Consider the following 25645-nt stretch of genomic DNA (forward strand, 5'->3'; position numbering starts at 1 on the left):
GCACAGACAGGAACAACAGCAGAGTTTGGAAGCTGCTGAACACAGGACAGCAACATTTTAGAACTGCAGTTCTATAAGCAGACACCAGAGTGAACAGAGATCAGAAAAGATTAGAGAGGTCCTAGAACCTCCAGCTGGGGTGATTGGTGAAAATTGTCCTTTGCGAAAATCTAGTACACAATGACTGAAAGAGATAGCTGTTTTTACAAATACCCAAATCCTAGGGAAAAAAATGTATAATACAAAGAAGAGAGAAATATGGCCCTGTGATACCATAAAATATGTTTGGTCTTTGACCTTATTTCCTGACACACAATTTTTTTAAATCCTTACAATTTCCAAAGTGATGTATTTTTGTGTGCTAATCATTGACTGATGGCTGGCAGCCCCTAGGTAGCTGCAGGATGGGACAGGTTATCAGAAAGATCAAGGCAGGATTAGAAGGTTGTGTCTTTTAGTCCTACCCCCAACCTCTGGGGATAGGAGAAAGGCTGAAGGTTAGGTTCATCACTACTGGCCAAGGTTTAATCAGTCATGTTTACCTAACGAAGCCTCCATGGAAACCTCAAAAGACAGAGTTTGGAGAGCTTTCAAAAAGCTGAACATGTGGAGGCTTATAGGAAGGTGAACAAAAACTCATCCATGTGTCAGGAGGTAGAGCACTCCAATTCCACAGGGACAGAAGCTCTTGCACTAAGGATCCTTCCAGCCTTCACCCAATGTATCTTTTAATCTGGATGTTTATTCATCTCTTTAAAAATATCCTTTGTAAAAAACTGGTAAATGTAAGTAAGTGTTTCCCCTGAGTTCTGTGAGCAGCTCTAGCAAATTAACTGAACTCAAGGGTTGGGGGGCGGTCCTGAGAACGTTGATTTATCACTGGTTGATCAGATGTTCTGGAGGCCCAAACTTGCAACTCATGTCTGAAATTGGAAGGAGCAGTCTTGGACACTTAGCCTCAACATGTGGAATCTGACACTAGTTTTAGGTAGATAACATCAGAATTAAATTGGAGGACACTGAGTGGGTGTCTGCTGCACAACTGATTGCTTGCTAGCTGGTGGGGAAAACCCCTCCCACATTTGGTCACAGAGGTCTTCTGTGTTGATCACTGTGGTGTGAAAGCAGAAGAAAAACACAGTTTGAGGTTTCATTTTTATTTTTTGCTTTTTTTACACACAATTGGTGTCAGAAGTGGGAATTGCTAGAATGGCCCTGGCTCATGAAAAGAATGGGAGGGTAGAAGATGACTTAAGGTAAAAGTTACCAGTGGAATTTAGAGATAAATCCAGCTCACAGGGAGTTGGTTCACTAGACACATGAAGAAATGCAAACAAATAAGAAAAAAGCAAAATATCCAATCATTTGGTTATTGTTATCTATAACAGCTAACATGAAATGAAATGATATGCTGGGTTTGACCTTGATGCTACATCAAGTTTAGATTTCAGTGAGTTTGAGCTTCATCACTAGCCTCAAAGCTGCCCCATGTGGGCAAAATATTTGGGGGACAACACAACTTGAGATCTGTGGTTACTATGAAGTTTATCAATGTGGGAGAAGAAAACAACCAAGAAACTATTAAAACTATTGATCTTATCAGCTCCCTGAGGAACTTTTACTAAAATGCATTGTAAGGGTAACTTGTATAGGAGAAGTGTCTTTCATTTTAAATGCAGAGTGGGAGAACATGTTTGGGTTGATGGAGGACCCACAGCTCACTATTGAACAATCACAGATGGCTATATGTGATCTTGACATGCAAAAGGTTATTCTCAAGGGAACAGCCAGCCTGGTGGACTAGATAAAACCACTGTAAGGTCTGCTTACCCTGAGAAGGGAGACTGTTCAACTCCATCTATAAATGTCAAGTGGAACAGCCCAGATGAAGCAGCTTCATATGCAATCCATGTGGGACTGGCTTTATGAGAACCAGAACTGAGACATTCACATTCTACATGCCCATTACCCAGGTCATGCTTTTAAAAAGGGTGGGGGGGGGGGGGGGGGAGTGTCCTTTCTGCATGGGCATTAATGTAAATGTACCACCTCAAAATCAAGTTACAGTCAGAGAAACCTTATCAAATTTGCTATCTCAGCTTCTTCTCATGAGTCTGACAAATGCTAATAAAAATAATAGATTAACAAAAGATTGGTGAAGAGTAGAGTTTAAAGACTCATCGCAGGAAAGTGGAAATGTTTAAATGGTTATTAAGAAATAGGGGAATTTTAAAAACCTTGGTGAGATGAAACTGAGAGGAAAACAAAAAGCAAAAATGATGGGACTCATCTCAGCAGAGTGGGAATCTTTAGATGGTTATTAAGAAATAAAATGAGGGACTTTATCAAAGATGGCTGACTAGATGCAGCTGGGAAGTGCTGTCCTCACAGAGAGAAACCAAAATTTTGACTACACCAACATAATTTGAACAGATCTTTGGTGAGAAAACACCAAATGTGGATGGGGAAAAGACACAGTTGCTGAGTCTGAAGAGGGGGAAAGCTGGGAATCCCATGTGGAGTGCCCAAATGCTGTGGCTGGTTTCTAAACAGGACCTGTTAAAGGGGTGAGTAAATAAAGGGGCTGGAGGACTGTTCACTCTTGCTGTGGACCTCTAGGATCCTACCTTCAGGTGACTTCACCCTACCATGGACATGGCAGCTGGCAGGAGAATCTCCCCAGAGATTACACAGAGAGAGATGAAGCAGGCATAGATCCTGGGAACTTTGACCATGCATCAGCTCCAAGGGAGCCTGGCCATAAGCACTCACCCTGCAGGGCTGCCTGTCTCCCTCCCTTTGAGAGGCCCTGGCCCCAGCTAACTGCTGGAGGAAAAGCAGGGACTGCTTCTCTGCGGAACTGGGGCACATCTATCCTGCAGGCCTACTTGCCCACTTGCCTGGCTGTCCTGTAGGAGTGTGTACACAGTACAGCCTCTGCTGCCCAGCCTGAGTGCTTTGCTCCACCTAAGTGCATTCTTTCAGCCTAGGAGCGCTTCAGCTCCCACAACGCGCCAGAACCCACCCCCCAGCATGTGGAGGAGGGAGCACCATCAGGTCCTGGTATCCCAGAACAGCAGCCTGCAGCTCAGTAATGCCAAGCTGGGATCTGTGGTCAGCACTTAAACAGGGGAGAAGCCCAGACTCTCAGAAAACTGTGAAGGCTGAGTTTAACAGGTTTGTGGGCTGGCATGGGACCTAGCTGTGTCTCCCTCCACAGGGCTGGTCTAGTAAAGGTGTGGCCTATTTCCTGATCAGACCTCTCCCCAAGGGAGCCCCATGGCCAGAATGACCTATCAACTGTAGCATATAATAAATTCCTCTTCAAATGTTTTAGCCTGTCAATTGTTAAGTACAATTAGTTCTGAGATCCTCTCCAAAGAACCAATGTATCAGTATGTTCAGCTCCCCTGTTCTTTGATCCGCATTTTAAAGTTTAAGTTCCTCATTCTCTTCATCTCCTTGCCCCTAGTTTCAGTAAACAACACCCTCCTATCCTCTATCACCTGCTCCATCCTGAGTCACCTCTGGTCACCTGCTCCATCCTAAGTCACCCCTGGTCACCTGCTCCATCCTGAGTCACCCCTGGTCACCTGCTCCATCCTGAGTCACCCCTGGTCACCTGCTCTGACCTGAGTCATCCTGAGTCACCTGTTCTGTAAGCATCCTTCCTGCCAAACTACTCACCCTGCCACTCTGGCTCATACCCCTGCTCTCTTTAAAATAGCCATTCAGAATTAGCTTAGACTGTGCAGTCCAACCCTAGCCAATAGGGAACAATGAAGCAGTAGGGGCTACCTGCATCAGGGATAAGAACCCCTTCCCCTCCCTTGTTCAATATGATCATCACCATGGGACCTAGTAAACAGATTCTCCAAGGTCAATGCAAAAAAAAAATATCTTAAAGACAGCTAGAGAGAAGGGCCAGGTTACTTAAGAGGAAACTTCATCAGGCAGCAGCAGACTTCTCAGGAGAAACCTTACACATCAGAAGAGATTGGGGACAGACTTTCAACATCACTGAAGAAAAGAAATTTGAACAAAAACGTTTATATCCTGCCTAACCGAGATTCATAATTAAAGGAGAAATAAAATCCTTCTCAGACAAGTAAGTGCTGAGGGAATACATTTCAATTGGACCAGCCTTAGAGGAGGTTCTTAAGAAAGTGCTAAACATATATTTGAAAGAATAACACCTACTACCATAATAGCACACTTAAGCACATAACCCACAGGCACTATAAAGCAATTACACAATGAAGTCTACATAACGACCAGCTAACAATATGATGACAGGATCAAAATCACACATTTCAATAGTAACTTTAAATATAAGTGAGGTAAATGACCCATTTAAAAGACCCAGAGTGGCAGACTGGATAAAAAGACATGACCCAACCATCTGTTGTCTTCAAGAGACCCATCTCACATGTAACAATACCCACAGTTTAAAAGTAAAAGGGTGGATTTAGATCTACCATGCAAACAGAAGACAAAAAAAAAGGGCACGGGTTTCTATTTTTATATCAGATAAAACAGACCTTAAGCCAACAAAAATCAAGAAGAACAATAAAGAGCAATACATAATGATAAAGGGTACAATCCAACAAGAAGCCCTAACTATATTAAATATATACGTGCCCAACTCTGGAGTATACATATTCATAAAACAACTTTTTGGCCTATGAAAACACATAAGACAACTACACAATAATGGTGGGAGACTTCAACACCCCACTTACAGTGTTAGATCATCAAGGCAAAAAAATAACAAGGAAAATCTGGACTTAAAATCGATACTTGTTAAATTGGACCTAATAGACATCTACAGAATACTCCACCCAACAACACAGAATGTACATTCCCCTTATCTGCAAATGGAACAAATTCTAAGATCAACCACACTTGATTGGTCATAAAGCAAGCCTCAATACATTAAAAAAAATTGAATTCATACCAAGCAAAATATCAGAAAACAGTGCAATAAAAATAGAAATTAATACCAAGAAGAACTCTCAAAAATACACAAATGCATGGAAGTTAAACAACTTACACCTGAATAACTACTAGGTGAACATCAAAATTAAGGCAGAAATTTTTTAAATTCTTAGAAATTATTGAAAATAGGGACAAAACTTACCAAAATCTCTGGGATGCAGCCAAAACAGTGTTAAGAGGAAAGTTTATGGACCTGGATGCCTTAATAAAGTAGCTAGAAAGGTTTCAAAGCAACAATCTAACTTCACACATAAAGTCCTAGGAAAAGAAAAACAAACCAACTCCAAACTAGAAGAAAAGAAATAACTAAAATTAAAGAAGAATTTAATGAAATTGAGATACAAAAATTTATACAAAAAGAATCAATGAAACCAAGAGCTGTTTCTTCAAAAAAAATTAGATGAAATGAAATTGATAGACCCCCTAGCTGGATTAACAACAACAACAACAAGAAAGAAGATCCAGATAAGCACAATCAGAAACAAAAAATGTGATATTACCATTGATCCCACAAAAGATCGTCAAAGATTATTATGAACAACTCTGTGAAACAAAATACAAAATCTAGAGAAAATAAATTCCTGGAAGTGTACAATCTCCCAAGATTGAATCAAGAAGAGGCTAAAACCCTAAATAGACCAATATCAACTTCTAAAATTGAATTAGTAATAACCTATTAACAACAGTAAAAAAGTCTTGAGCAGATGGATTCACAAATTCTACCAGACATACAAACAAGAACTGATACTTAACCTACTGAAACTATTCCAAAAAATTAAGGAGGAGGTGCTTCTCACTAACTCATTCTATGAAGCCAGCATTAGCCTGAAACCAAAGTCTAGCAGAGACAAAACAAAGAAACTTCAGACCAATATCCCTCATGAATATAGATGCAAAACTCTTCAACAAAAGACTAGCAAATTGAATCCAGAAGCACACCAAAAAGGTAATACACCACAGTCAAGAAGGCTTTATACTTGGGATGCATAGCTCATTTAACATATGCAAATCAATAAACACGTTTGATTCTCACATAAACAGAATCAAAAGCAAAAACCATATCATCATATTAATAAATGCAGAAAAATTCTCAATAAAATCCAACATCCCTTTATAACAAAACTCTCAAAAGACTAGGCATAGAAGAAACATACCCCAAAATAATAAGAGCTATCTATGACAAGCCCACAGCCAACATTATACTAATTGGGCAAAAGGTTGAACCATTGCCCTTGAGAACTAGAACAAGACAAGGATGCCCATTCTTGCCAGTTTCATTAAACATAGTATTGGAAGTCTGAGCCAGAGCAATCAGACAAGAGAAAGAAATAAAAAGGCTTCCAAATAGGAAAAAAAAGTCAAACTATCTCTATTCACTGGCAATATAATTCTATATATACTTGGGAAAATCATAAAGATTCTGCCAAAAGGCTCCTAGAATTGATAGAAAACTTCAGTAAAGTTTCAGGATTAAAAAAAATCAATGTAGAAAAATCAGGAGCATGTCTATACACCAACAACATCCAGGCTGAGAATCTAATCAAGAATACAATCCTACTTACAATAATCACAAAGAAAATGACACACCTAGGAATATAGCTAACCAAGGATGTGAAAGATCTCTCCAAGGACAACCACAAGACACTGCAGAAAAAATCAGAGATGACACAAATAAATGGAAAAATGTTCCATGCTTATGGATTGGAAGAATAAATACTGTAAACATGGCCATATTTGCCCAAAACAATGTACAGATTCAAGATATTCCTATCAAGCTAACAACATCACTCTTCACAGAATTACAAAATACTAATCTAAAACTCATATTGAATCAAAAACCGAATAGCCAAAGCAATCCTAAGCAAAAGGAACAATGCCAGAGGCATTAAACTATCCAACTTCAAAATATACTATAAAGCCACAGTAACCAAAACAGCTTGGCACAAAACAGGTACCAAAAAAAAGTACAAAAACAGACGAATATACCAATGGAACAGAATAGAAAACTCAGAAGTAAAGCTACACACCTACAACCACCTGACCTTTGAACAGGCTGACAAAAACAAGTATTAGAGAAAGGACTCCCTATTCAATAAATGGTACTGGAATAACTGGCTAGCCATATGCAGAGGATTGAAGCTGCGCCCCTCCCTTTTACTACAAGCAAAATTAACTCAAAATGAACTAAAGATTTAAATGTAAGACCTCAACCTGTAAAAATTTTGGAAGACAACCTAGGAAATACTCTTATCAACATCAGCCATGGCAAAGAATTTTTGGCTAAGTCGCTAAAACCAATTGCAACAAAAACAAAAACAGACAAGTGAGACATGATTAAACTAAAGAGCTTCTGCACAGCAAAAGAAATGATCAACATAGTGTGAAAAAAACATTTTAATGGTCCATCATTATGGTATGATACACCTAAGTACTGGTAACCAGCCTGCAGACATGACAAACCACATGGCTCATGCACCTAAAAAGTCACAATAAGTGAACAGAATGTAGACGAGGGGTGAGCTCATAAAAGAGAATAAAGTTTTGTTATTGGGAAATTGAAACTTAAGCAAGAAAAGGGACTGGGGTATGACCCTTTAAGGGGATAATGGAACTTGGGTGACATCTGGGAAGATTGTAACCCCATAGTACTCAACCAATGAGGAACTGGGGGAGGGACTTGTGTGCTAGGAAATGAATTGCATGCTGTAACTGCCCCAGGTGTGTCTGCCTACCAGACGCCCAATCTTGCAAGACTGCCACTAAAAGTCTCACTTCTGCTGTTCTTTGTGTCTCTGAGTCCATTCTTTGGGGTTGGACAGGTGAATGTGTTTCTCACAAGCTTGGGGGCTCATCTGTGCCTGCATGAGGTGGGACTCTGGCTGACACGGGAGATGTGTCCCACGCAATTTTAGGTGGCCCACTCTGAGCATTTTGGCTCCCCACAGAGGCCATAGACAAATCCAAGACTATTATTCAGGAGGCAGCAAAGGTGACACAGGGAGAAAAAGCAGGCACCATCGCAACCAGTCAACTTGTGCATGAGCCAAGGTAGGAAAATTGGACTGTAAGTACTGCCTTGGTGGTTGGGCATTTTTGGAGGTCATGTGTGCGTGACTGAGACACATCCCGGATATGAAGCAAGTGCAGAGTCCCAGTCCACCATTCTGTTCTCCCATGTGGGAAACAGCCAGAGACAAATGAAGCAATTCTCTAGGTGTGCAAGAAACTTCCAGCAGGGGGAGTTGAGTACATAGGAAAAAAACTCAAACACAGAGACTTACTGAAAATGGGAAACAGAAATTCTGGGCGGAGGGAACAAAGGAAAGCGGGAGCCAAAGTGACTTCCTCTAATATTCCCCCAGATAGCTCCTTGGGGAGAATTCTGCAGTTTTGGAGAGACAACCCTCCAACCAGGGACAAGAAAAAGCAAAAGATGATAAAGTACTTCTGTTTTATCTGGATCAAAGACTTTTTATAAAAGCCATCAGTGTTTTGGCCTAAGTTTGGCTCAGATGAGGATTGGGTGTGCCAAGCTTTAATTCTCTATGTGAATGATAAAACCACATCCTCACAAGAAAAGATACGTTATGTTCTCTGTTGGATCAAGGAATTAGCCCCCTGTTGCCCCTCAAGGAATAAGAAGAAAAAGAGCTTAGTAAAAAGCCCTTGCCTGGTGAAAAGCCCAGGGACCCCCTGTCACGCTTTCCCCCTCCATACGTCTCACAGAATAGGGGAAAGGGAAGATTAAGGGGCATCACGAGGGTTAGAGGAAGAAAGACCTGGAGACTGCGGGGGAGCCAAACCAGATGCTCCTTTAGAGCCTTACCCAAATTTAAGAAAAGAATTAGAAAAATGTAAAAGGGATATTAAGGACTACTCTATCCTTTCCAAACAGCAGACATCTTGCATGTTCCCCATTAGGGAACTTCCCACGGGACAGGAAGAGATTGGCTTTGTAAATGCTCCACTTACAAGCACTGAAGTTAGCAATTTCAAAAAGGGGATGAACCCACTCCTAGAAGATCCCCTTTGTTTAGCAGATAAGCTGGACCAATTCCTATGGCCCAGCTTTTACACCTGGGCTGAATAATACCTATTATAAATATTCTGTTCATAGGAGAAGAAAGGGGAATTGTTGGGAGAGTGGCCATGACTATCTTGGAGAGGCATCACCCTCCCAGAAAAGGAGTCTCATCAGCTGAATAAAAATTTCCAAATGTCCATCCTGAATGGGATAATAATTATCCCATGGATCAGGCCCAAATGCAGTACCTCAGGGAAATAATAATGAAAGGGATTAAAGAGTCCACTCCTAGGACACAAAATATCTCTAAAGCATTTGAGATTCAACAAGAAAAAGAAGAAATCCCCTCTTCATTCTTGCAGAGGTTCAGAGACCAAATGAGGAAATACTCAGGATTAGATCCATAGGACCCAGTAGGGTAAGGCCTTTTGAAGGTTAACTTTGTAACTAAAAGCTGGCCTGACATTACTAAGAAACTACAAAATATTGGTAGATGGAATGAGAAACTGATTAAAAAATGACTGAGGGAAGCTCAGAAGGTCTTTGTAAGGAGAGAGGAAGAGAAGCAGAAACAAAAAGTGAAAATCATGTTTTTCACTGTGGAAGAGGTAGTTAGAAAAAGGTTAGATTAAGACCTCCCTCAAAAGAGACAAGGGAATGATAAATTTTGACACAGAGAGAGAAGAGAAATGCAGGGAAAAGCTCCTAAGACTATAAATGGATGTTACAAGTGTGGAAAGCCAGGGCATTTTAAAAGAGAATTTCCCAAATGGAAAAAAGAAGAAAAGGTGACCCCCTTTATGACCTTTGATGAAGGTTGGGGGGGGTCAGGGGTTCCTTCTGAGTAGGTACCACCAGGAACCCTTGATAGATTTGAGGGTGGGACTCAAGGGGGAAAAAGTGACATTCTTAGTTGACACTGGGGAGGCTCGCTCCTCCCTAACTGACTGACCAAAGAGTACAGAACTCTCTAAGGAAAAACTGACAGTATCAGGGGTAAAAGGGGAGGGATTTTACATTCTGATATTCAAGAAAATTTTAATTATATTGAGACCAGATCAAATTGAGGGGTCACTCCTATATGTTCCTGAAGCAGGAACTAACCTGGGTCGAGACTTGATTGTGAGACTGGGTTTAGGATTAGGAATAGAGGAGGGACAAATAAAAGTAATGATGGACCTCCTAATAGAGGAGGAGGAAAGAAAAATCAATCCCCTTGTGTGGGTTAGGGAAGGCAACAGGGGAGGGCTAAAAATGACACCCTTATAGATTGAACTAAAACAACCAGGAGAAGTAATCTGCAGAAAACAATACCCGATTCACATTGAAGGGAGAAAATGTTTCCAACTAGTAATAGAGGGATTGATTAGAGATGGACTATTGGAACCCTCCATGTCATCATACAATATGCCAATTCTCCCAGTTAAGAAGCCTGATGGGTCATATAGATTAGTGCAAGATCTAAGGACCATAAATCAAATTGCCCAAACCTGCCACCCTGTGGTGCCTAACCCCTACACCCTCCTCAGTAAGATACCCTATGAACATAAGTGGTTTAGTGTGGTAAATCTAAAAGATGGATTCTGAGCATGTCCCCTAGACTTTAGGAGTAGGGATCTCTTTGCCTTTGAATGGGAAAATCCCATAAATGGGAGAAAACAACAGTACCACTAGACTGTGCTACCACAAGGTTTTACAGAAGCCCCAAATTTATTTAGTCAAGTCTTAGAAAAAGTCCTGGAGGAATTCCAACCTTCCAGGGGAACCCAGTTATTACAATATGTGGATGATGTTTTAATTTCTGGAGAGAGGAGGGCCAAGATTTCAGAAACCGCCATAAGCTTGCTTAACTTCCAAAGAGAAATGGGATTGTGAGTCTTCAAGAACAAATTGTGGCATGTTAGTGGCCATTGTGAGTTTTGGGAAGCTTTAGGTGGTATCTGGTTACCTTGGTAAGCCAAGCGGCTCAGCCACCCTTTTTCTCCCAAGGTTCTCCATGGAAAGAAGTGTACACAAAACAATGGGGAAGAAAGTGCCGTGTTACAGTTAGCTGGACTTGTGCTGAAACCCCAGTGTGGCTCTTTTTGGTAAGCTGGGGCGATTACTGGCAAGACGGCTGAATAGGAACAGCTTCGGTCTGCAGCTCCCAGCGAGATCATCACAGAAGGTGGGTGATTTCTGAATTTCCAACTGAGGCACCCAGTTCATCTCATTAGAACTGGTTGGACAGTGGGTGCCACCAATGGAAGGCAATCCAAAGGGCATTACCTCACCCGGGAAGTGCAAGGAGTCAGGGAATTTTCTCCCCTACCCAAGGGAAGCTGTGAGCATCTGAGCCTGAGGAACTCTGACAGATACTGCACTTGTCCCACGGTCTTCGCAACCTGCAAACCAGGAGATTCCCTCCAGTGCTTACCCCACCAGGGCCCTGGGTTTCAAGCATAAAACTCGGCAACCATTTGGGGAGACACAGAACTAGCTGTAGGAGTTCCTTTTTTCCATATGCCAGTGGCACCTGCAATGCCAGTGAGACAGAACTGTCACTTCCCTGGAAAGGGGTACAGAAGCCAGGGAGCCAAGTAGTCAGGCTCAGTGGGTCCCACTCCATGGAGCCCAGCAAACTAAGATCCACTGGCTTGAAATTCTTGATGCCAGCATAGCAGCAGCCTGAGATTGACCTGGAGGTTCAAGCTTGGTTGGGGAAGGGACATCCGCCATTGCTGAGGCTGGAGTAGGTGGTTTTACACTCATAGTGTAAACAAAGCTGCTGGGAAGTTTGAACTGAGCAGAGCCCACTGCAGCTCAGCAAGGCCACTGCTGCCAGACTGCCTCTCTAGATTCCTCCTCTCTGGGCAGGGCAACTCTGAAAAAAACGCAGCAGCCCCAGTCAGGGGCTTATAGATAAAACTCCCATCTCCCTGGGACAGAGCACCTAAGGAAAGGGGAGACTGTGAGCAAAGTTTCAGCAGAATTAAATGTTCCTGCCTCACAGCTCTCAAGAGAGCAGCAGACCTCCCAGCACAGTGTTTGAGCTCTGCTAAGGGTCAGACTGACTCCTCAAGTGGGCCTCTGACCCCCGTGTATCCTGACTGGGAAACACCTCCCAGTAGGGGCCAAGAGATACCTCATACAAGAGAGCTCTGGCTAGTATCTGGCAGGTTTCCTTCTGGGATGAAACTTCCAGCAGAAAGATCAGGAAGCATTCTTGGCTGTTCTGCAGCCTCTGCTGGTGATGCCCAGGCAAACAGGGTCGGGAGTGGACCTCCAGCAAACTCCAGCAGATCGGCAGCAGAGGGGCCTGACTGTCGGAAGGAAAACTAACAAGCAGAAAGAAATAGCACGTCCCCTCAGAGACCCCATCTGAAGGTCACTAACCCCAAAGACCAAAGGTAGATAAATCCACAAAGATGGGGAGAAACCAACACAAAAACGCTGAAAATTCCAAAAACCAGAATGCCTCTTCTCCTCCAAAGGATTGCAACTCCTCACCAGCAAGGGAACAAAACTGAATAGAGAATGAGTTTGATGAATTGACAGAAGTAGGCTTCAGAAGGTGAGTAATAACAAACTCCTCCAAGCTAAAGGAGCATGTTCTAACCCAATGCAAGGAAGCTAAGAATCTTGAAAAAAGATTAGACAAATTGCTAACCAGAATAACCAGTGTAAAGAAGAACATAAATGACCTGATGGAGCTGAAAAACACAGCACGAGAACTTCATGAAGCATACACAAGTTTCAATAGCTGAATCAATCAAGAGGAAGAAACAATATCAGTGACTGGAGATCAACTTAATGAAATAAAGAGAGAAGACAAGATTAGAGAAAAAAGAATGAAAAGGAATGAACAAAACCTCCAAGAAATATGGGACTATGTGAAAAGACCAAATCTACGTTTGATTGGTGTACCTGAAAGTGACGAGGAGAATAAAATCAACTTGGAAAACATTTTTCAGCATATTATACAGGAGAACTTCCCCAACCTGGCAAGACAGGCCAACATTCAAATTCAGGAAATACAGAGAACAGCACCAAGATACTCCTCAAGAAGAGCAACCCCAAGACATATAATTGTCAGATTCACCAAGGTTGAAATAAGGAAAAAATATTAAGAGCAGCCAGACAGAAAGGTCGGGTTACCCACAAAGGGAATCCCATCAGTCTAACAGCAGATCTCTCAGCAGAAACCCTACAAGCCAGAAGACAGTGGAGGCCGATATTCAACATTCTTAAAGAAAAGAGTTTTCAACCCAGAATTTCGTATCCAGCCAAACAAAGCTTCATAAGTGAAGGAGAAATAAAATCCTTTCCAGACAAGCAACTGCTGAGAGATTTTGTCACCACCAGGCCTGCCTTACAAGAGCTCCTGAAGGAAGCACTAAACATGGAAAGGAACAACCAGTACCAGCCACTGCAAAAACATACAAATTGTAAAGAACATCAACACTATGAAGAAACTGCATTAACTAACGGGAAACACAACCAGCTAGCATCATAATGACGGGATCAAATTCACACATAACAACATTAACCTTAAATGTAAATGGGCTAAATGCCCAAATTAAAAGACACAGACTGGCAAATTGGATAAAGAGTCAAGACCCATCAGTGTGCTGTATTCAGGAGATCCATCTCATGTGTAAAGACACACATAGGCTCAAAACAAAGGGATGGAGGAATATTTACCAAGCAAATGGAAAGCAGAAGAAAGCAAGAGTTGCAATCCTACTCTCTGATAAAACAGACTTTAAACCAACAAAGATCAAAAGAGACAAAGAAGGCCATTACATAATAGTAAAGGGATAAATGCAGCAAGAATAACTAACTATTCTAAATATATATGCACCCAATACAGGAGCACCCAGATTCATAAAGCAAGTCCTTAGAGACACCCTACAAAGAGACTTAAACTCCCACACAATAATAGTGGGAGACTTTAACAGGCACTGTCAATATTAGATCAATGAGACAGAAAATTAACAAGGATATTCAGTACTTGAACTAAGCTGTGGACCAAGCAGACATAATACACATCTATAGAACTCTCCACCCCAAATCAATAGAATATACATTCTTCTCAGCACCTCATCGCACTTATTCTAAAATTGACCACATAGTTGGAAGTAAAACAGTCCTCAGCAAATGCAAAAGAACAGAAATCATAACAAACAATCTCTTAGACCCACTGTACAATCAAATTAGAACTCAGGATTAAGAAACTCACTCAAAACTGCACAACTATATGGAAACTGAACAACCTGCTTCTGAATGACTACTGGGTAAATAACATAATAATGGCAGAAATAAAGATGTTCTTTGAAACCAATGAGAATGAAGACACAGTGGACCAGAATCTCTGGGACACATTTGAAGCAGTGTGTAAGTGAAATTTATAGCACTAAATGCCCACAAGAGAAATCAGGAAAGATCTAAAATTGACATGCTAATATCAAAATTAAAAGAACTACAGAAGCAACAGCAAGCAAATTCAAAATCTAGCAGAAGACAAGAAATAACTAAGATCAGAGCAGAATGGAAGGACATAGAGACAGAAAAAAACCCTTCAAAACATCAGTGAATCCAGGAGCTGGCTTTTTGAAAAGATCAACAAAATAGACCACTAGCCCAACTAATAAAGAAAAGAGAAAAGAATCAAATAGATGCAATAAAAAATGGTATAGGGGATATCACCACTGATCCCACAGAAATACAAACCATCAGAGAATACTATAAACACCTCTATGCAAATCTAGAAGAAACGGATAAATTCCTAGACACATGCACCCTCCCAAGTTTAAACCAGGAAGAACTTGAATCCCTGAAAAAACCAATAACAAGTTCTGAAATTGAGGCAGTAATTAATAGTCTACCAACCAAAAAGGCCAGGACCAGATGGATTGACAGCCAAATTCTACCAAAGGTACAAAGAGGAACTGATACCATTTCTTCTGAAACTATTCCAAAAAATAGAAAAAGAGGGAATCCTCTCTAACTCATTTTATGAGGCCAGCATCATCCTGGTACCAAAAGCTGGGAGAGATCCCACAAAAAAAGAAAATTTCAGGACAATATTCCTCAAGAACATCTGTGTGAAAGTCCTCAATAAAATACTGGCAAACTGAATCCTGCAGCACATCAAAAAGCTTATCCACCACGATCAAGTTGGCTTCGTTCCTGGGATGCAAGGCTGGTTCAACATATGCAAATCAATAAACATAATCTGTCACATAAACAGAACCAATGACAAAAACCACATGATTATCTCAACAGATGCAGAAAAGGTCTTTGAAAAAATGTAACATCCTTTCATGTAAAAACTCTCAATAAACTAGGTACTGATGGAATTTATCTCAAAATAATAAGAGCTATTTATTACAAACTCACAGCCAGTATAATACTGAATGGGCAAAAACTGGAAGCATTCCCTTTAAAAACCAGCACAAGACAAGGATGCCCTCTCTCACCACTCCTATTCAACATAGTATTGGAAATTCTGGCCAGGGCAATCAGGCAAGAGAAAGAAATAAAGGGTATTCAAGTAGGAAGAGAGGAAGTTGAACTGTCTCTGTTTGCAGATGACATGATTATATATTTAGAAAACCCCATTATCTCAACCCAAAATCTCCTCAAGCTGATAAGCAACTTCAGCAAAGTCTCAGGATACAAAATCAACGTGGAAAAATCACAAGTATTCCTATACACCAACAACAGACAAAGAGAAAGCCAAATCATGAATGAACTCCCATTCACAATTGCTACAAAGTGAATAAAATACCTAGGAATACAATTTACAAGGAATGTAAAGGACCTCTTCAAGGAGAACTACAAACTGCTGCTCAAGGAAATAAGAGAGGACACAAATAAATGGAAAAACATTCCATGCTAATGGATAGGAAGAAGCAATATCGTAAAAATGGCCATACTCCCCAAAGTAATTTATATATTGAATGCTATCCCCATAAAGCTACCAATGACTTTCTTCGCAGAATTGGAAAAAACTACTTTAAACTTCATATGGAACCAAAAAATAGCCCACATAACCAAGACAATCCTGGGCAAGAAGAACAAAGCTGAAGGCATCACGCTACTTGACTTCAAACTACACTACAAGGCTACAGTACAGTAACCAAAACAGCATGGTACTGGTACCAAAACAGATATACAGACCAATGGAACAGAACAGAGGCCTCAGAAAAAACACCACACATCTACAACCATCTGATCTTTGACAAACCTGACACGAACAAGAAACGGGGAAAAGATTCCCTACTTAATAAATGGTGTAAGGAAAAGTGGCTAACCATATGCAGAAAACTGAAACTGGACCCCTTCCTTACACCTTATACAAAAATCAACTCAAGATTGATCAAAGGCTTAAAGGTAAGACCTAGCACCATAAAAATCCTAGAAGAAAACATGGGCAATACCATTCAGGACATAGGCATGGGCAAAGACTTCATGACTAGAGCACCAAAAGCAATGGCAACAAAAGCCAAAATTGACAAATGGAATCTAATTAAACTAAAGACCTTCTGCAATGCAAAAGAAACTATCATCAGAGTCAACAGGCAACCTACAGAATGGGAGAAAATTTTTGTAATATATCCTTCTGACAAAGGGCTAATGTCCAGAATCTACAAAGAAGTTCAACAAATTTACAAGAAAAAAACAAACAACCCCATCAAAAAGTGGGCAAAGGATATGAACAGACACTTCTCAAAAGAAGACATTTCTGCAGTCACCAGACATATGAAAAAGTGCTCATCATCACTGATCATTAGAGAAATGCAAATCAAAACCACAATGAGATACCATCTCATGCCAGTTAGAATGGCAATAATTAAAAAGTCAGGAAACAACAGATGCTGGACAGGATGTGGAGAAATAGGAATGCTTTTACACTGTTGGTAGGAGTGTAAATTGGTTCAACCATTGTGGAAGGCAGTGTGGAGATTCCTCAAGGATTTAGAACTAGAAATACCATTTGATATGGTGATCCCATTACTGGGTATATGCACAAACGATTACAAATCATGATACTATAAAGACACATGCACACTTATGTTTATTGCGGCACTATTCACAATAGCAAAGACTTGGAACCAACCTAAATGTCCATCAATAATAGACTAGATAAAGAAAATGTGGCACATATACACCATGGAATACTATGCAGCCATAAAAAAGGATGAGTTCATGGCCTTTCCAGGGACATGGATGAAGCTGGAAACCATCATTCTCAGCAAATTGTCATAAGAACAGAAAACCAAACACCGCATGTTCTCACTCATAAGTGGGAGTTGAACAATAAGAACACAAGGACATAGGGAGGGGAACATCACACACTGGGGTCTGTCAGTGGGGTGGGGGGCTATGGGAGGGGTAACATTAGGAGAAATACCTAATGTACGTGACAGGTTGATGGGTGCAGCAAACCACCATGGCACATGTATACCTATGTAACAAACCTGCACATTCACACATGTACCCTAGAACTTAAAGTATAATAATTAAAAAAAGAACAAATTGCAATTTGTTGAAAAATAAGTTAAATATTCAGGACACCTGATTAGTGAAGGGAAGTGGAAAATAAACCCAGAAAGAATATCAGGAATAGTGGGTCTGCCTTTGTCTAAGACAAAGCGAGAACTCCAAAAAGTTTTTGGTTTAACTGGCTACTTTAGGTGCAGGCCCTCATTACAGCCCCAATCCTAGCCCTCCTATTTTTAGAGAAACTAGCCCATCTGTTTGTAATGGTAGACCAGGGTGTGCCCTTGGGGTGCTTATTCAAACCTGGGGAGGGAAGAGGCAATCTGTTGCTTTTGTCTCCAAGCTTCTTGATTCTGACTCTCAAGGATGGCCCTGATGTGTGCAAGCAGTACCTGTCACCACCCCACTGGTAGAGAAAGTTGAAAGCTAATCTTTGGTGAGGCCCTAATAGTGAGCACCCCACATCAGGTCAGGAATATATTAAATCAAATATCTGGGAGAGAGTTAATGGATTCTCAGATTCTAAAATATGAAGCTATATTATTAGAAAAAGATGATTTGGCTGTAAGAACAAATACTTGTCTGAATCCAGCCAGTTTCCTATGGGAAGGAGACGAGAACAAAGAGGCATAAGACCATAACTGCTTAGATATCATAGAATACCAAACCAGAGTTAGACCAGACATTAGAGAAGCTCCTCTACATAATGGGATTAGGCTGTTTGTGGATGGGTCATCCCAAGTGATAGATGACAAGATACATAATGGTTATGCTGTCATTGATGGAAATGAACACTCGTTATGTGAGGAAGGTAGATTACCTAATGGCTGGTCAGCCCAAACCTGTGAATTATATGCCCTTAACCAGGCCCTAAAGCTCCTTGAAGGCCGAGAAGGCACTATATATACTGACTCCAAATATGCTTTTGGGAGGTACACACTTTTGGAGAAAGTCTAGCCAGAGCAGGGCTTAAGAAATAGCAAGGGAAAGGAACTGATACATGGGAAACTAATCAGCAGGTCTTAAAGAGCCTTCTGTTTTCAGCAGAGATAGCCATAGTTCATATAAGTGACCATGAGAAAGGGAACACTATGGAAGCTGTAGGGAACAGGCTTGCTCATGAAGCTGCCAAACAAGCCTCTCTACAGGAAGAAATTAAGACTATTTAACCTAATTCTAGACATCTTGAAGGTAATATTAAGGCCCCAATTCACTAGAGAAGAGAAAGAGAAACTAGGCAAGATAGGGGCCACTCAGATTGAAAATGGAGGGTGGGTACTTCCTCATGGGAGAGAAATGATAAGTAAACCCCTGATGACAGAACTAAAGTCTACATTACACAAAGGGAGTCATTGGGGACCCCAGGCTCTGTGTGATGTAAAACTTAAGAATTATATGGGTGTATAGAGATTTACACCCTCACTAAATAACTATGTAGAAGCTGTGTAACTTGTCAAAGAATAAACAAAATGGTGATTAGAAAACAGGCCTTTGGAGGAAGACCTCCTGGACTAAGACCAGTTCAGAGCATTCAAGTAGATTTCACAGAAATGTCCAAGGTAGGAAGACCAAAGTATTTGCTGGTGATTGTAGATCACCTTTCCAGCTGGGTGGAAGACTTTCCCTTTCTGACAGCCACTGCTTGGAATGTGGTAAAAATAATATTAGAACACAGTGTACCTAGATTTGGCCTGGTGGCAAATATTGATTTGGACAATGGAAACCACTTTACCTCAAGGATGCTAAGGGGAATTATGGAAGGTTTACACATTAGATGTTAGTATCACACTCCTTGGCATCTCCCTTCCTCTGGAGAGGTAGAGGGAATAAATCAAACTCTCAAAAAGCATATTACCAAACTAATCTTAGAAACTAAAATGGCTTGGAGAAAATGTCTCCCAATAGCACTCCTTAGGATTAGGACAGCCCCAAGAAAATACTTGGGATTGTCCCTCTCTGAGTTATTATATGGGCTCCTCTGCTTGGGCAGAGCTACAGATCTTCCTACTAGGGAAACCAAGGACCAATTCTTAAGAAATTGCATACTGGCTATATTCTCCATCGTGTCATCCCTTCGGTTAAAAAGACTTCTGATTGAAACTCCACCTCTTGAGCTCATGACTCACCACTTCCAGGCTGGTGACTCCATGCTGATTAAGACTTGAAAAAAAGACAACATCCATCCAAGTTGGAAAGGTCCATATCAAGTACTCCTAACCACCAAGACAGACATGCAAACAGCTGAACGAGTGGACTCACTTTACTCAAGTCAAGGAACTGGTAAAAAAAGAAAAAAACAAAAAGAAGCCAGAAGGGAGAGGAAAAAAAAAAAATGGAGGCAGGGCAGGTTGGCTCATACCTGTAATCTAAGCACTTTGGGAGGCCGAGGTGGGTGGATCACTTGAGGTCAGGAGTTTGAGACCAGCCGGGCCAACATGATGAAACCCTGTCTCTACTAAAAATACAAAAATTAGCTGGGTATGGTGGTGTATGCCTGTAATTCAGCTATTTGGGAGGCTGAGGTGGGGGAATCACTTGAACCTGGGTGGTGAAGTTTGCAGTGAGCCAAGATCGCATCACTGCACTCCAGACTGAACAACAGAGCAAGACCCCGCCTTAAAAAAAAAAAAGAAAACCAATGCAAAGTGCATGGGTCACCTGAGGAAACCTTAAAATTAACTCTGAGAAAAACCTAAAAAGAAAACATGAGCTGGCCTCATCTCTGGAAGTCAGTATGGCTGGGATGGGTTACTATACAAAGAGCAGAAGGTCAAAATGGAAATTGGCAGGGGACTCTTCCATACCCAATCAAGTTAGTGATTAATTTGACCAAGACAGTAGCACCCCACACTATAAGATTTGATGCCTGCCAGGTTTTATCTCATGGGAATTTAGAAAACCAGAGACAGCTCTCGCAGGTGGATAAATATCTTTGTCCTGAACCAGATACAGCTTATGATAGGGCATCATCCTGCCCCAGCTGGGATGATGTATGGTGGACTACCAAATTTCATGGTTGGACAATAAGCATGGGGTGGGTAACACTGAGCTGGAGACCCTTGAAGAATAAACTACATCTGTCCAAGGGCTCCCCACCAAATAACTGCCAGAATATAGAATGCAGTCCTACACTCATCACCATTGACAATCCAGCCGTTCTAGACCAAGAACCAAAAGTAGTGTCTTGAGTATATGGTTAGGGGCAGACATCACAGGAAAAGCCCCCATAGGGTGATTTGTTCTCAAACTGATTAAGAACTTGACCTCCCATTTGCCTGGGACTACTCCAACCCCAGACCCTAACACACACTTTAATCCACCAAATAATGACCCTAAAAGCGTAGAAATAATTGAAGTAAAGGATTTATGGCAAACCTTAGAAACTGAGACAGGGAACAGAGATGTGAATGCCTGGGTCAAATGGCTCAAATTTTTGGTATAAACACTGAACAAGAGTAACTGCTACACGTGTGCTGTGGGAGGACCTCAGGCACAGGTGTTTCTGTTTCCCCTAGGCTGGGTATTGATCCTGAAGGAATGTGTTGCATGTTGGCTCTAAACCAGGACAAGGATGCATGGGGAAATGAGACTCATAAGAGTCTGTCATTGATCTTTCCCACATTGTGGAGGTCAGATTCCAGAGCAATCCCCTCCTTCTCTATAGGGAATATGAACCACTCCTCTTGCCTCTTTAGGCAGGGGCAGAGTTCAATAAGCCTATGGGAGAACTCTCAACTTGTACCCACATCCTAAACATCACAGGTAAGTCAGGCAATGGCAATTACTCAGCTTTTATATACCCTGGGCTGATGTCTGATGGTATTATGGGAACAGGAACCTCGGTAACCTGTTACCATCTAATTGGACCAGGACTTGTGCTTTAGTTCAATTGGCCATTCCCTTCACCCTGGCATTCCATAAAATACCTGAAAATACACATGGCCATTGGAACCAGAGAGACTTAACAAATTCTTTTTTTCTCATAAAAATATTATATTTTTCAGAAGAAATATTACACATAATACATTGAAAATCACTGATTGTTTTTCTTCTTTTTTCTGTGAATGTGTAGGTGTTTGAGTCTCTTGTATTTCTTCTTTTATACAGGATATGGGCTGTTAGAAAACTATTTCATTATATTTATCATCATCATTCATTTCAGCCACTTCAGATTTTTGTCTCTCCAAAAATATTGGTGTACAAACTGGTGTGGGGCCCTGGCTATCCACAGTCTTCTCAGGAGTGTCAAGAGTGCCAAAAACCTTTTTCTTCTCCTAATAGAAAACCTGGCCTTTTGTAGATGTCGGATGATTAGTTTTTAAAATACTTTCTGTTTTCTGTAAAATCAAAGAAGGAAAATCATAATCAATTCCTTTTTTAGCTCATTTCTTCCTGAGTAATCTTTGTTTCTTTTTAAATCACTCCTCCATCTGTAGCTTTTGTGTTAGTGTCCGATTCTGATTATAACATTTCACTGATGATAAGATGGCTGCTTAAATGGAATATTCCAGTCTTTAAAGAGCTCTTTGTGTACTTTTTCAGGTGGCACATAATGACATTCCAAGAGTCTTTCACCAAACAGGTAGTTGTTCATTGTTTCATCAACTATCTTGGCAACATCCTCAAACTCAAACTTCGCAGATGCATAGCCTTTGCTATTTCCAGTCCTTTTACTTCTGAACAGTCTGAACCATGTAACAGTGCCAAACTGGGAGAAATACGAAAAGATCTGGGTTTCATTAAGTAGGTGGCACACAAAGACTACTCCAGGAGCAAGTTGTTCTTGTTCTTTTTGCTGGGTTGTGCACTTGCAAACCTCTACCACCTCCTTTTGAAACTCGACATCTTCCTGCGGGTTAAGTGACAGGATTGGCCCAGCTGGTACAGAAAAGGCTGCCATGCCAAAAGCGGCCATCACTAACTCTATGAGGCACTCCTAGAAACATCAGGTTCTCAGCTCCCCGACAAATTTTTTTGATCGTAATATATATGTTGCCTTCATAGGAGTCCCTAGAGGGGGTGCCTAATGAATTTAAGGCCTGAAACCAAATAGCTGCTGGGTTTCAGTCAGCACTCTTCTCATGATCAACTATTAATAAAAATGTGGATTGGATTAATTCTATTTATTATTATCAACAGAGATTCATCAATTATACTTGGGACACCCGAGTTTAATTAACTAGCCAGTTACATGCCACCAGCTGAATGGCCTGGGAAAAGAGGCTTGAGCTAGACATGATACTAGCAGATAAAGGGGGCATATGTGTTATGCTGGGTGGGAAATGTTGTATTTTCACTCCCAACAACACTGCCCCAGATTGAACTATTACAAAACCATTACAAGGACGGAAAACTCTCGCCAACAAACTGGCAGAAAATGCTGGAATTGACGACCGATTTACTGGTTGGCTAGAAGGTTGGTTTGGGAAATGGAAAGGCATGGTAGCTTCAGTCCTTACATCTCTCATAATTGTAGCAAGGGCCTTAAGGGCAATGGGATGCTATATTATCCCTTGTATAGGGGAACTAGCACAAAGGTTAATTGGAACAGCTATTAACAAACAAATGCCCATGACCTACCAGCAAAATAACTTACTGTTGTTAGACACTGAACCAGACTATGAAGAAGAAAGTAAAGTAGTCCTAAAATGATTTGAGGACCAAAGGACCCAAAGATTAAAGTAAAAATAAGACCAAAAGATGAAAAAAAAAGAAAGAAAGAAAGAGAAGAGAAGAGAAGAGAAGGAAAGAAAAAAAAGGGAACTTGTAAGAAAACATTTTAATGGTCCATTTTCAAGGCATGATAGACCTAAGTACTCGCAGCCAGCCTGCGGATATGACAAACTGCACAGCTTATGCACGTAGGAAGTCATAATAAGCAAACAGAATGCAGAGGAGGGGTCAGCCCATAAAAGGGAATAAAGTTTTGCTATTGGGAAATAAAAACTTAAGCAAGGAAGGGGACCAGGGTGTGACCCTATAAGGAGATAATGAAACTTAGGTGACGTCTGGGAAGATTGTAACCCCATAGTACTCGACCAATGAGGAACTGGGGGAGGGACTTGCGTGCTAGGAAATAAATTGCCTGCTGTTACTGCCCCGGGTGTGCCTGCCTACCAGACACCTGATCTTGCAAGACTATCATTAAAAGTCTCACTCCCACCTGGTGCAGTGGCTCATGCCTGTAATCCCAGCAGTTTGGGAGGCCAAGGCAGGTGGATCACTTGAGGTCAGGAGTTCAAGACAAGCCTGGCCAATATGGTGAAACCTCATGTCTACTAAGAATACACAAAAATTAGCTGGGCACTGTGGCGTGCGCCTGTAATCCCAGCTTCTCAGGAGGCTGAGGCAGGAGAATTGCTTGAACCCAGGAGGTGGAGGAGGCTGAGGAAGGAGAATCACTTGAACCCAAGAAGTGGAGATTGCAGTAAGCTGAGATCGTGCCATTGCACTCCAGCCTGGGTGACAAGAGCAAAACTTTGTCTCAAAAAAAAAGAATGATGAGGCCTTCACCATCCTGGAAGGTAGTGCCCCCAGGCCCCAGGCACATGGCAAGCTGCCTGGGGGTCTGGATGCTGTTGATGGAGTAATGAATGGCAAATACTACCAGGAAAGTAATAGTCCAACAGACAGTTGTGCAGCATTTCACAAGTGGATAGATTGCAGTCAGAGCCTGAAAGTATCCGTAAATGGAGAGAAGAGCAAACAGAACGCTTGGAAGCCCTTGATGCCAATTCTCAGAAGCAAGAAGCAGAGTGGAAAGAAAAGGCAATAAAGGAGCTAGAGGTGTGATATGTGAGATAGGATGAGCAACTACAGAAAACAAAAGCAAACAGGGCAGCAGAAGAAGCCTTTGTAAATGACATTGACCAGTTCTTCCCAGGCACTGAGTGGGAAAGTGTGGCCTGGCTGTGTAACTTTAACCCCAAGTCCAGAAAGCAGGCTAAAGACATCTCCCAGAGGTGCTCAGTCCTCATCTCCCTCAAGCAGGCCCCGCTGGTGCACTGAGGAGCCACCCTGTGGAAACACTACATCTGCAATATCTTAATCCTACTTAGCAAAGTTCTTCACAGTTATTGGATTAATTATGTTGAGTTATTTTGGTCCAAACCTTTTTGTCTTTAGAGTTGATCATTGTTTGTGATTGCGTGTTTCCTTCAACTGTGTTCTACCTGGCATTCAGAGAGTAGGGGGAGTAGGAAGAGGAAGGGAGAGAAGCCTCCCAACAGTAGCCTCAACCTATGCTTTTGTGCATTATTCTGAGAATAAATTTGTGTTTCAAACTATTAAAAAAAATACAAAACAGGCAAAGGATATGATACTTCCCAAAAGAAGTCATACAAGTGGCCAACAAACCTATTAAAAATACTCAGCATCATTAATTATCAGATAAATGCAAAGCAAAACCACAACGGGATACTATAACATGAGTCAGAATGGTCATTATTAAAAGGTCAATAACCAACAGATGCTGGCGGCATTGTGGAGAAAGGTAATGCTTACGCACTGCTGGTGGGAATGTAAATTCATCTAGCCAGTCTGGAGATTTCTCAAAAAACTTAAAACAGAGCTACCATTTGACTCAGCAATCCTGTTACTCTATATATACTCAAACCTTCCTAGCTAACACGGTGAAACCCCGTCTCTACTAAAAATACAAAAAAATTAGCCGGGCATGGTGGTGAGCCCCTGTAGTCCCAGCTACTCAGGAGGCTGAGGCAGGAGAATGGCATGAACCTGGGAGGCGGAGCTTTCAGTGAGCTGAGATCGTGCCACTGCACTCCAGCCTGGGCGACAGAGTGAGACTCCATCTCAAAAAAAAAAAAGAAGATATATTATTTTACCAAAAGACACATGCACTGGTATATTCATCACTGTGCTACTCACAGTAGCAAAGACAAAGAATCAACTCAGGTGCTCATCAATGGTAGTCAATGACAGATTAGATAAGGAGAATGTGGTACATTGCTTTGCTGGTGCATGTGCTTGTGGGCAGAACTTTCTTCCACTTCCCTGTCAGTGCCTGTGTGGGCATGCACCATGACATGCCACAGCTGCTGGCATGAGTACACTGCACACCTTCAACACCCTGCTGTGCTATTACCATTGAAAAAACAGCATTCACAGGCACAGAAA

The 25645-nt window shown here is 41.4% G+C and overlaps 2 protein-coding genes and 1 pseudogene across 2 annotated transcripts in view; 1 reads left to right on the top strand and 2 right to left on the bottom strand.

Moving 5' to 3' along the window:
- CD163 (CD163 molecule) overlaps positions 1–25645 on the bottom strand; it is a 144596-nt gene that overhangs the window by 98666 nt on the left and 20285 nt on the right. The gene's annotated exons all lie outside the window — the stretch shown is intronic.
- LOC101153782 (clathrin light chain A-like) lies at positions 15534–24557 on the top strand (annotated as a pseudogene).
- On the bottom strand, positions 21628–22652 carry LOC101153429 (MKI67 FHA domain-interacting nucleolar phosphoprotein-like). Its single transcript, XM_055358595.1, has one exon. It carries the CDS (start codon positions 22422–22424, stop codon positions 21981–21983), a length of 444 nt encoding a protein of 147 aa, XP_055214570.1. The 5' UTR covers positions 22425–22652; the 3' UTR covers positions 21628–21980.

This window comes from Gorilla gorilla, chromosome 10 (assembly GCF_029281585.2).
Source record: "Gorilla gorilla gorilla isolate KB3781 chromosome 10, NHGRI_mGorGor1-v2.1_pri, whole genome shotgun sequence".
Taxonomy (NCBI): domain Eukaryota; kingdom Metazoa; phylum Chordata; class Mammalia; order Primates; family Hominidae; genus Gorilla; species Gorilla gorilla.

What these genes read in the sequence shown, in the direction of transcription:
- LOC101153429 (XM_055358595.1), bottom strand. Translation starts at nt 22,424, where the DNA reads ATGGCCGCTTTTGGCATGGCAGCCTTTTCTGTACCAGCTGGGCCAATC.